Source organism: Syngnathus floridae, unplaced genomic scaffold (assembly GCF_059516105.1).
Source record: "Syngnathus floridae isolate MCC-2025c unplaced genomic scaffold, RoL_Sflo_1.0 HiC_scaffold_24, whole genome shotgun sequence".
In the NCBI taxonomy this organism is placed as follows: domain Eukaryota; kingdom Metazoa; phylum Chordata; class Actinopteri; order Syngnathiformes; family Syngnathidae; genus Syngnathus; species Syngnathus floridae.
In genome coordinates this window covers 784,439-796,742 of record NW_028284053.1, presented here as the reverse complement: position 1 = coordinate 796,742, position 12,304 = coordinate 784,439, and the positions used below count along the sequence as shown (strand labels likewise).

The 12,304-nt window shown below is 51.4% G+C and overlaps 1 protein-coding gene across 2 annotated transcripts; it reads left to right on the top strand.

Moving 5' to 3' along the window:
- The first annotated feature begins 10,495 nt into the window (after positions 1-10,495).
- Positions 10,496-11,885, top strand: LOC148378883 (janus kinase and microtubule-interacting protein 3-like). Of its 2 annotated transcripts, XM_088367673.1 has the most exons (4): positions 10,496-10,580; positions 10,657-11,024; positions 11,104-11,229; positions 11,599-11,885. In XM_088367673.1, exons 2-3 carry the CDS (start codon positions 10,812-10,814, stop codon positions 11,218-11,220), a joined length of 330 nt encoding a protein of 109 aa, XP_088223799.1. In that variant the 5' UTR covers positions 10,496-10,580; positions 10,657-10,811; the 3' UTR covers positions 11,221-11,229; positions 11,599-11,885. The 2 variants fall into 2 exon arrangements, with proteins under 2 accessions (XP_088223799.1, XP_088223798.1); XM_088367672.1 differs by lacking the exon at positions 11,599-11,885 and having other exon boundaries at positions 11,104-11,588.
- The last annotated feature ends 419 nt before the right edge of the window (positions 11,886-12,304 follow it).

Below are 12,304 nucleotides of genomic sequence, written 5' to 3'. Positions count from 1 at the left end.
ACTGAACAACACCATGCCGCACTGAACAACACCATGCCGCACTGAACAACATTATGCCGCACTGAAAAACACCATGCCGCACTGAACAACACCATCCCGCACTGAACAACACCATGCCGCATTGAACAACACCATGCCGCACTGAACAACACCATGCTGCACTGAACAACATTATGCTGCACTGAACAACACGATCCTGCATTGAACAACACCATGCCGCACTGAACAACACCATCCTGCACTGAACAACACCATCCTGCACTGAACAACACCACCCCGCACTGAACAACACGATCCCGCATTGAACACCACCATCCCGCACTGAACAACACCATGCCGCACTGAACAACACCATTCCGCACTGAACAACACCATGCCGCACTGAACAACACCATGCCGCACTGAACAACACCATGCCGCACTGAACAACATTATGCCGCACTGAACAACACCATGCCGCACTGAACAACATTATGCCGCACTGAACAACACCATGCCGCACTGAACAACACCATCCCGCACTGAACAACACCATGCCGCATTGAACAACACCATGCCGCACTGAACAACACCATCCTGCACTGAACAACACCATCCCGCACTAAACAACACCATGCCGCACTGAACAACATTATGGCGCACTGGACAACATTATGCCGCACTGAACAACACCATGCCGCACTGAACAACACCATGCCGCACTGAACAACACCATGCCGCACTGAACAACACCATGCCGCACTGAACAACATTATGCCGCACTGAACAACACCATGCCGCACTGAACAACACCATGCCGCACTGAACAACACGATCCCGCATTGAACAACACCATCCTGCACTGAACAACACCATGCCGCACTGAACAACACCATGCCGCACTGAACAACACCATTCCGCACTGAACAACACCATGCCGCACTGAACAACACCATCCTGCACTGAACAACACCATTCCGCACTGAACAACACCATGCCGCATTGAACAACACCATGCCGCACTGAACAACACCATCCTGCACTGAACAACACCATGCCGCACTGAACAACACCATGCCGCACTGAACAACACCATGCCGCACTGAACAACATTATGCCGCACTGAACAACATTATGCCGCACTAAACAACATTATGTCGCACTGAACAACACCATGCCGCACTGAACAACACCATGCTGCACTGAACAACATTATGCCGCACTGAACAACATGATCCCGCATTGAACAACACCATCCCGCAGTGAACAACACCATGCCGCATTGAACAACACCATGCCGCACTGAACAACACCATGCTGCACTGAACAACATTATGCTGCACTGAACAACACGATCCTGCATTGAACAACACCATGCCGCACTGAACAACACCATCCTGCACTGAACAACACCTTTCCACACTGAACAACACCATGCCGCACTGAACAACATTATGCCGCACTGAACAACACCATGCCGCACTGAACAACACCATGCCGCACTGAACAACACCATGCCGCACTGAACAACACCATGCCGCAATGAACAACACCATCCCGCACTGAACAACACCATGCCGCATTGAACAACACCATGCCGCACTGAACAACACCATCCCGCACTGAACAACACCACCCCGCACTGAACAACACGATCCCGCATTGAACAACACCATCCCGGACTGAACAACACCATGCCGCACTGAACAACACCATGCCGCACTGAACAACACCATGCCGCACTGAACAACACCATGCCGCACTGAACAACACCATGCCGCACTGAACAACACCATGCCGCACTGAACAACATTATGCCCTACTGAACAACACCATGCCGCACTGAACAACACCATCCCGCACTGAACAACACCATGCCGCATTGAACAACACCATGCCGCACTGAACAACACCATCCTGCACTGAACAACACCATCCCGCACTGAACAACACCATGCCGCACTGAACAACATTATGGCGCACTGAACAACATTATGCCGCACTGAACAACACCATGCCGCACTGAACAACACCATGCCGCACTGAACAACACCATGCCGCACTGAACAACATTATGCCGCACTGAACAACATTATGCCGCACTGAACAACACCATGCCGCACTGAACAACACCATGCCGCACTGAACAACACCATGCCGCACTGAACAACACGACGTCGCACTGAACAACACGACGCCGCACAGAACAACACGACGCCGCACAGAATAACACAATACCGCACAGAACAACACAATACCGCACAAACAGTTTTAGATAATATTACGTCGCAGTCATGTGACGCGGACATGACGTCAATAGGCGGAACTCACGGCAAAATTATAATCCGTGGGCGTGGCTTGCAACAGGAAGTAGGAAAGCGGCAGTTCTGGCAAACAAGACACAGCGGTTAGTAACACGATGACTAACAAGGCAAATATTTTTGTTTTCAGCTTGCAACTTGACCGTCTAGAGCGTACAAGGTAATTACAACTGTTTTTTTTTAGCCCTGAAAAGCGAGGGAGTGTGGCGTTTGGGAGGAATGTCGAACTCGGCGTCTGCTTCCAGCCACAGACGCCAAATTTCGACGATTATTTCGACTGGTCAACGGTTGTAAATTATTGCGTTGACTAAAAACTTTATTTAACTCTACTCTTAACTTTGCCGTTTCAGATATGCGGGTATTACACCGCGGAAATGACGTCAATAGGCTGAACTCTCACCAAAATTCAAATCTGTGGGCGCAATGGCCTTGAGCGAGACACCGGATACAAACACGACGATTATCAACAGAAATATCTTTATTTTCTGCTTGCAAGTGGACCGTCTAGAGCGTACACGGTAAGTACAACTCATTGTGTTTAAAAAGATTTACGTTTGTGTAGTTTGCGTTGCGTTGTATCTGTGAATGTTGGTTGAGGCTAAATGTTAATGTTTAATTTCATTCCTTTAGGTTCCACGGTGTTTGTTGGCTGTATGTTTTCCACTGCAAGAAGAGGCTCGTATCATTGACCAGCAGGAGCTACAATGGTGAGTACCCCTTTCGTCTTCCATTTATGTTAAACACTTCCTATTTCATGTCTAACAGTACTCGATTTAACAAATAACCATAAATAAATACAGTGTGGGCAGTCACGTTAACATATGTGATTATCCTGCCTAATATGTTTATCACAAATATGTCACTAATCACTAATATGTTTATTTGTTTATCACAACACCTTTGGACCTTCAGCAATCGATTATTTACCTTCATCTACATAGAGACAGAACGATGGTGTCTTAAACATCTCATTCATTTCACCAAATAACTTCACGCAGGTGGATAACGGCCGTCTCGGTCACGCTATGTTGCGTGATGCAGTTTTGAAGAACCAAATGCATTTATTCAATGAATAAGTCAAGCTAGTTCTATGTTTATGATGTTGTAAGTTACGGTACCGATTGAAGTTGAGTTCGAAGCCAGTGGAAAACAGCGCTGCGTTTGTGCTCTCCAGGTACAAATGTTGTGATCTCTGACTGACGACCGGGCGAGACTCGAGTAAGAGATGTCCAAACGAGCTCCGGCAGGGCGGGCCAAGGCGGAGCGAACGGACGCCCTTCAGGCCGCCAATGACGAGCTGAGAACCAAACTGATGGACGTCCAGTTAGAACTTCAGCAGGAGAAGAACAAGGTGAAAACCTCAACAGACAGACACTGCCTGCCTCCCTGCCTGCCTCCCTGCCTGCCTCCCTGCCTGCCTCCCTCCCTCCCAGTTTTCCCGATGTAGATTAGACATGCGTGTGCCATGACTGTGTCAGCCTACATCAACAAATGCACCGAGGACGTCAGCACCACTAAGAATATCATCACCCGGGGCAACCAACGACCCTGGATGACTGAGGAGGTACGTCAAACGCTACGAGCGCGGAACTCTGCCTTCAAGTCTGGCGACAAGGAGACACTGAGGACAGCGAGAGCCAACTTGAACCGTGCCATCAGGATAGCGAAGCGAGACCGCAGTCGAAAATTTCAGGATCGTTTCCACGACGTCAAAAACATCAGGAGTATGTGGCAAGGCATACGGGCGATTACAGACTACAACTCACCCTCCCCCCCCCCCGGTGGGTGTAGTTGATGCTGACTTTCTAAATGGTCTAAATAACTTCTTTGGGAGGTTCGAGGCACTAAACGGCACTCCAGCAGTTAAAACTGTCCCCCATCAGGAAGAGGAGGTACTCTGCCTTGACTCCGCCGATGTGTTGAAGACCCTGAGGAGAGTCAACCCCTGTAAGGCCCCTGGCCCCGACAACATTCCTGGGCGTGTGTTCAGGGAATGTGCAAGTCATCTGGCTGGGGTCATCACAGACATTTTTAACACCTCGCTGGGCCAAGCCACAGTGCCGGCGTGCTTTAAGACTGCCTCCATCATTCCGGTGCCGAAGAAACCTCAAATCACCTCATTTAATGATTACCGGCCTGTTGCACTGACTCCGGTTATGATGAAGTGCTTCGAAAGGCTGCTTAAAGGTCACATCGTTTCCAGACTCCCCCTATTATTTGACCCGTTCCAGTTTGCCGACCGGCAAAACCGCTCCACTCAGGACGCCATCTCCTCCGTTCTTCACCTGAGCCTGGCTCACCTGGAGGAGAAGAACACCCATGTGCGGAGGCTGTTCCTGGACTTCAGCTCAGCGTTTAACACCATCATCCCACAGCATCTGGTAGGAAAATTGGAACACCTGGGCTTCAACACCCCCCTTCGCAACTGGCTGCTAGACTTCCTCACCAACAGACCTCAGTCAGTCCGGGTCGGACAGAACACCTCTGATGTCATCACCCTCAGCACAGGCTCCCTTCAGGGCTGCGTCCTGAGCCCCCTGCTGTGCACCCTGATGACACACGACTGCGTCCTCAGGTTCACCACCAATCACATCGTGAAGTCAGCAGACGACACAACGGTGGTGGGGCTCATCAGAGACAACAACGACCTGGACTACAGAGAGGAGGTGGAGCAGCTGGTGGGCTGGTGCAGAGAAAACAGCCTGATCCTGAATGAGGAGAAGATGAAGGAGATCATCGTCGACTTCAGGAAAAAACAGCCTCACCACGCTCCACTGATCATCAACAGCTCAGCTGTGGAGGTGGTCAGCACCACCAAATTCCTGGGGGTCCACATCACAGAAGACCTCACCTGGACTATGAACACTACGGCACTGGTCAAGAGGGCACAGAAGCGCTTGTACTTCCTGCGGAGGATGAGGAGAGCCCACCTGCCCCCACCCATCATGAGGACGTTCTACAGGAGCACCATAGAGAGCATTCTGACAAGCTGTCTCTCTGTGTGGTGTGGAGGCTGCACCGCCTCCGATTGGAAGAACGTGAGGAGAGTGGTGAGGACAGCAGAGAGGATCATAGGGGCTCCTCTTCCCTCCATTCAGGACATTTCATCTCAGCGCTGCATGTCCCGTGCCCGTAACATCATCAATGACCCATCACACCCCCACCATGGACTGTTCTCCCTGCTGCCCTCTGGGAAGAGGTTTGCAGCATCCGCTGCAGGTCCACCAGGTTCTGCAACAGCTTTTTCCCTGCTGTCATCAGACTGTTGAACACTAGAACTGTTGAGCTCTAAACTGAACTCTGCATCACACATTCACAGAACTGTACTTTATGACACTACGGACCTCTATCTTGCACTATCTCGCACTACCAACTTTACTGAACTTGTATAAACCCTTTAAATAGAAGTTTAATACATGGTTTAGCATTCCTCTGCACACTCTTGAATACTGTTTTGCCTACTTGCACTATTGCATAATTATCACTGCTGCACTTTATACTTATTTTTAATATATATATATATATATATATATAGTATATATGTATATATATATATTTTCATAGGATATGTTACTTCTATTCAACTGCAATATCACTACTTTGTTGTAAGACGTATGCAACGGAATTTCGTTTTGTATGCACCATGTGCAGACAAGATGACAATAAAGTTTGTCTAAGTCTAAGTCATGTCAGGTCAGCTGTCTGGAGAGAGAGAGAAGTCAGGACCTGCGGGCGGAGCACCACCGTGCCACCGCCGCCATGACGGAACTCAAAAGCAAACTCCATGAGGAGAAGCAGAAAGAGTTAGCCATTACCAGGGAGACATTACTGCGGCAGCATGAAATGGAGCTGATGAGAGTGATCAAAATCAAAGATGGAGAGATCCAGCGACTGAATGCCTTGGTCCTCAGCCTGAGGGACGGCTCCATGGACAAGGTGATCCGCTCTATCCGTGTCTGACTATCCGCACGCCACGTCGGGCTTCGATGCGGCCGCTACCGTATTGTGTAGCTTGTCCCCAGTAAGCGTCGCGGCGCTCCGTTGCGGTCTCAACGGCCCGGTGTGGCGCAATGTCTGCTCAGGTGAGGAGGGGGGGCGCTTTGCTGGCGGAGGTGGAGGAGACGCGGCGGTGTCGGGAGACCGAGCGGTGTCGCCTCCACCAGGAGCGCGGAAGAAGCCCTGGCAGCGGCCCAGCAGGCCTGGCAGTCCCGAGCGGCCGAGCTCCGATCGGCTCATCACCAGCATCGGGAGGAGCTGAGCCGAACCAAGAGAGACTGCGAGAGGGAGATCCGCCGACTGGTAGGACTGATCAGATGCGCGGTGCGTGGCTATGTTCCCAATTTCGTTGTATACCTGCAGTGCAATGACACCTAAGGCATTCTATTCTATTCTATTTCACAAGAAGAAAATGTCCGGTTGCTCGCTTCGCTTTTGTCACAGCAAAGGTGTTCTAGTCGATTCAAGAAAAAAATTGGCCGGTTGCTCTCTTTGTTTTTGTCACAATTCTGGCAAATGAGTTTGCCCGCCTGCCTGAGCGCTCCCCGTTTGTACATCCAGACGGATGAGATCAAGCTGAAAGACAGAGCGGTTAGTGTTTTGGATGAAGCCCTGGGGCCGGCCACGTCCACCGCCTTCAGCTGCAGACTCAGGCTGCCGAGCAGCAGATCGCTGCCCTGAGGGATTCCCAAAGGGCGGGCCTAAACTACCCTGGAAGTGGGGTCAACGCCGCTACTAGCAATCCTCTTCATTGCGTAAGCCACCTCATCACACACTTGCAGTACGCATGACTTAGTTCGTTGCTGGAGGAAGGTAGCACAAAAACAGTTTTGAACTTTGAACGAGTGCTTGTGTGTGTGTGTTGCGGGGCGTTTTCAGTCTCAGGAGGATCGGGACACGCGACGGTTTCATCTGAAAATCGCTGAGCTCAGCGCAGTCATCAGGAAACTGGAGGATCGAAACGCCCTGCTTTCTGAAGAGCGCAATGAACTGGTAATTTATTGACGGCACGCTTGAAGGTTTGCGCTACGTTTGATGCGCGCCATCCAGCGAGGCACCCATTGCGCTTGCTTATTAGTTGAGCGGCGCGGCGAGTCGGTTGCCTGGTAGATGTCTTTTATTGGGAGCCAAAGCCACGATTCCGTTCAAACCGATGCAAAAGGAATGGATACGTTCTGGCCCGCGTGTTGTGCGTCTTTCACATCCCGCACTTCATGCTTGCAGCTAAAGCGACTGAGAGAAACAGAAAGCCAGTTTCTGCCACTCCTGTACAAAAACAAACGCCTGAGCAGGAAGAATGAAGAACTCTCGCTGGTGCTGTGTCGCCTTGAAAACAAAGTGCGCTTTGTCACCCAGGAGAACGAGGAGATGGCAAGCTTGGTAAGTCGACGCGGACAACGGCGGCGTGCCAACAGAGTCCACTGCATTTGTGTTCCACAGAGAAGGCCTAGTTCGCTCAATGACCTGGACCGCGGTTGCGGCCAGCAGGACGGTGAAATGGAGTTCCTTCAAGTTGTGGAGCAGCGGCACATCATCGACGACTTGTCCAAGGTCTTCAGGCAGGCGACTCGGTGCACGTACGGCAGCGCCGCGCTCGCTCGCTGTCGCCAGGAAACCTTTTCCGTCCAAAGCTTGGCCGGCGGCCGCCATCCAAAAAATTGGCCCCTTAAATTCCGACCTTTCAAGCAGGAGCATTGTGCGCACGCGTTTGAACACGCTTTAGACTTGTTTTGCCGTTTTCAGCAGCTCAAAGCTCCCGTTTTGTCAGCGCCTTTGCCACTCGCTGTGCGCTGAAAACGACGGACTTGCCCGGCTGCTCAGCCCGTCAACCATGAGCCGCGAGCGCGACGTCATTGTCCGTAGGCAGCTAGTGGCAAAATGCACCCTGTTAGAGTTGCGCTCGCTCCAACTTATTTTGCAAGAACCACACGGGAGACAAGTAAGTTCTTTTGGACACCTGCAGGTGGAGAGTCCATCCGTTGTACGAATGAAGTCTGACTCTCGGCTCCTGCACGAGCATTTTAATTAAGAGAAACAGGGTGGGTGTAAGAGTGGATTGAATAGAGGAAGCCCTTGACCCCTAGTCAAAACATAGCAAGGGGTGTTTTACGACTTTGTGTAGGAAGGGATAAGCGATAGGGATAAATAAGGGATAAATAATATTATTTATTACAGGTCGCAGTCAAAGTCAAAGCAACACAATGATACGATAAAGATAATCTGGAAAACCCTGACACACCCTGTAGTTGTCACTTTTGGAAAAGACGAGCGTCCCTCCAATCATCGCCGGTGACGTGTTTTTCAGGCTCTGGAGACAGGAGCTCATGTCAGAAATGTCATTGTGAGTCGCGTTTGTTTCTGCGCCGGAGCCGTTCGTTCCCTTTGCATCCAAAGAATCTCAAAGGCGGATTATTTGTGTCGACAGGAGAGAGATTTGCTGCTACGATACCGACGTCGAGAATCTCTGAGGAGGAACAAAGCGTGAGGTCCTGCAAGGTGAGTCTGTTTGTTTGCGGCTGCTTGGTGTTGCGCAAGATGAAATGGCCTTTTTCTCGCTATCGTTCCTCTCGTCGATTCATCGTGAGGTGTCGCTTCAGTTTGTTCAGAGAGATGTTCGCTTCCGCGCCCGCAGGTCATCGAAACATTTTACGGCTACGACGAAGACGTGTTGGTGGACTCGGACGGATCGTCCTTGTCTTTTCACACCGACAGAACCCCCGACACGGAACCCGAAGAGGTAGCCCGCCATTTCTGCCAGCGTATTGGCACCAAACATTCCTCTTCAGCCTGGAATCGGACTCGTCTTTGCGTCGCGGGTGCTTTGTCGCCGGTCTGACTGATTCTGGTACTAGTGCTGTGTTGCATTGGTGTGTGCATGAAGAGGCGGAGCTTCGCTACCGCCAGCTGACGCAAGAATATCAAGCGCTGCAACGAGCCTACGCTCTGCTAGCCCAGACCAGCGAAGGGGACTACGACGCCGAGAAGGAGATCAAGGTGGCGCCCCTTCCCGCAACCCCCGGCCGGGTCGCAGCCTCCCCGTTCTCACCCAGCCTCGGGTGTTCTCTGGTCTGAAAGGAGGAGGAGGAGCCTCCCTCCTCCTCCTTTCAGACCAGAGAAAAGCTGATGGTAGAAATGGGTCACTATCAAAGCAGAGTAGCAGATCTGGAGTCAGCGCTGAAGCAACAAGGACAGGTAAGCTCATCAATGAGCACACCTTTTTCTCAGACAAAATAGCTACATTCTTCAGTCACTCATCCGTCTGGCATTACTGGACCAACCCCCCCCCGAACGTGGCTGGGAAAATGCGGAGAAAAGCAAATGTCATTTTCCAGTCAACCAAAGAATTTGTGGATGAAAATGACACAACATTCCAAAGCTGTCCACGCGTTTGTCTCTTCTAGAATGTCAAGTGGGTGGAGGAGAAGCAGCTGCTGCGTCAGAGCAATCAGCAGTTGGCCGAAAAGGTGACGGAAAGAAAGGCGCTGGGCGGAGTCGCTTGGCGTCACACCTGTCGGGAAGCCCCGCAGATGAGGTCTGACTGTCTTTTCAGGTCAGGCGGATGGAGGCGGAAGAAGCGCGTCTGAAAGAGCACATCCAGGATATCCGAGACCAAAACGAACTGCTTGAGTTCCGCATCCTGGAGCTGGAGGTGGGAAGACTCGCACAAGCGTGTTGAGGCCAGAGATGTGACGGACGGACGGACGGACGGACGGATGCATGCCTCTGCCTTTCAGGAGAGGGAGTGGCGCTCCCCCGTCTTGAAGTTTCTGCAAGTCCGTTTCCCAGACGGCCTCAGCCCTTTGCAGATCTACTGCGAGGCCGAGGGCGTGAGCGTACGTAAGGCGTCCCTCGCAACCCTAACCTTAACCCGAGGTCCCAGAACACCTTACATTGCTCCTTGCGCCTTTCCCCCGGACATCGTCATCAGTGATCTGATGAAGAAGCTGGACATCCTGGGCTATAACGCCGTAAGTGTATGTCGAACTCCTTATGTTCGCACTCCACGAGACTCGGCGGCTCAAATGTGACTTTTGGAAGGCTTTGCGCTGAAAGAAGCTTGTTGACGCTGTGCCTTTGGGCTCTTGCAGAATCTCACCAACGAGGAGCAGGTGGTCGTGATTCACGCCAGGACCCTTCTCACCCTAGCCGAGAAGGTAACGCGCACGTCCACGCACGCTCTCGCATTCTGCTTATGTGACAGCAGCCTTTCCTCAGTGGTTAGAATACATCAAAGTGACCAAGTCAGCACTTCAACAGAAGATGTTGGACATTGAAAGTGAGAAGGTAGACAGACACGCGACATCAGCCAAGGGGAACTCCGGCAATGTGCCCCAACAATTCTGACCTTGAGCTGTGCTAGGATATGTTCTGCAAGCAGAAGGGCTACCTGGATGAAGAGTTGGACTTCAGGAAGTGTTCCATGGACCAGGCTCATAAGGTAAGCCGCCCTCAAATCTCCCGCCGGACCACTGATGGACGAGGATTGCGGCCCAGAGGATCCTGGAGCTGGAGGCCATGTTGTACGAGGCGCTACCGCAGCGGGACTGCCCCGCCACGGACGGCGAAAAAGCCAGCCACGCTGGCGTGAATGACGTGCTGACGGCGGATCAGAGAGAAGAGCTTAGGAGCGCCGTGGACCAATGGAAGCGAGCCCTGATGTGCGAGTTGAGGGAGCGCGACGCTTGCATCCTCCAAGAGAGAATGGATCTGCTGCACAGCGCGCAACAGGTAAGGGCCCAAAGCCAGCCCGGCACTTACTTGCACGCTTACTGGCTTTTGAATGCCACTTTCCATTTGTCCGTCCTAGAGGAACAAAGAGCTGAAAGAATTCATCGAAGCTCAGAAGAGACAAATCAAACAATTGGAGGAGAAGTTTCTGTTTCTCTTTCTATTCTTCTCCTTGGCCTTCATTCTGTGGCCCTAACACCAGCTGGTGAGTGAGCTCCAGCGGCACCGCACTCGACACCTCCGATACACTGCCAGCCGGTCTCAGACGTTGGCAGACGCTCCGATGCCAACGTATACCCCCCGCCACGGTGACAGAGGCACCGCGTCACACCGGCGCTCATCCAATCAGAAGGCAGGAAAAGCAAATTCACATGCAGGGCACTTTTGAACCAGAAGAGAGCGCCACAAAAAACGGTTGTTGCCCCAAACGCGCACTAAAAAGGGTCAGAATAACAAGAGTCCCACTGGCCAGCCGGGGCCACCCGTCCAGCTGTTTCTTCAGGGGGGAAAAAAATTGGAGTCACCGGTGAGTACATTTTGCATTTAGCTCTGCTTTTCTGCTTCTGTCTTCAAGTGTGTGGCATCCTGCGATCAAAGAGTCAGCCAACCCCAAAGCGGTTGACCTCAACGTCCCACCACCATGCCTACCAGAGCAGGTGACGTGATGCTTTGGACATCCTTCCGTCTCAGATGCCCAAAAGTACTCTTTGCCACATCTGCGGCAATACGGTGTCTTTTCAAAGGTGCAAATAAATCCAGCGTGGGCGGAACACGCACGTCTTCGGTTTTTCCCGCTTTGTTTGTGTGACAGCTGTTGTGAAAATTTTATACAAATAAAGTTGTATAGTACAGGTTTGGCCAAGCCGCAACTCCCGAACCGCATGCGGCTCTTTTATGTTCATATCAACATTTGTGTGTGTGTGTGTGTGGGGGGGGGGGGGGGGGGGTTGTGCGTGTTGGCTTCACTTGAGTTCAATTTGGTATTTTGGTCAAAAGCGCATGTGGTGAAATTCCACAAAGTAGGATGGGCAAACACATTTCTTTAAACTATGAGTGTCAATTGGGCTCTCGAAATGGCAGGGAAAAGATGCACAGCAAAACGAAAATACGTAGATGAACACAGGACGTTTTAATCAGAGTGGGAAAGTTTCTATTTTTTGTTGAACGTGATGGCAAACCATTCTGCCTGATATGTCAGACCTCAGCGCATTTCAAAGATTCAAATCTTCAGCGCCATGCACTTCAGCTCACTCCATGCTAACATTGATCAGGCGTCGAAC

Coding starts and splice junctions, on each gene's coding strand:
- LOC148378883 (XM_088367673.1), top strand. CDS start 10,812: ATGTTGTACGAGGCGCTACCGCAGCGGGACTGCCCCGCCACGGACGGC. Junction 11,025..11,103: donor TGCTGCACAGCGCGCAACAG/GTAAGGGCCCAA, acceptor TGTCCGTCCTAG/AGGAACAAAGAGCTGAAAGA.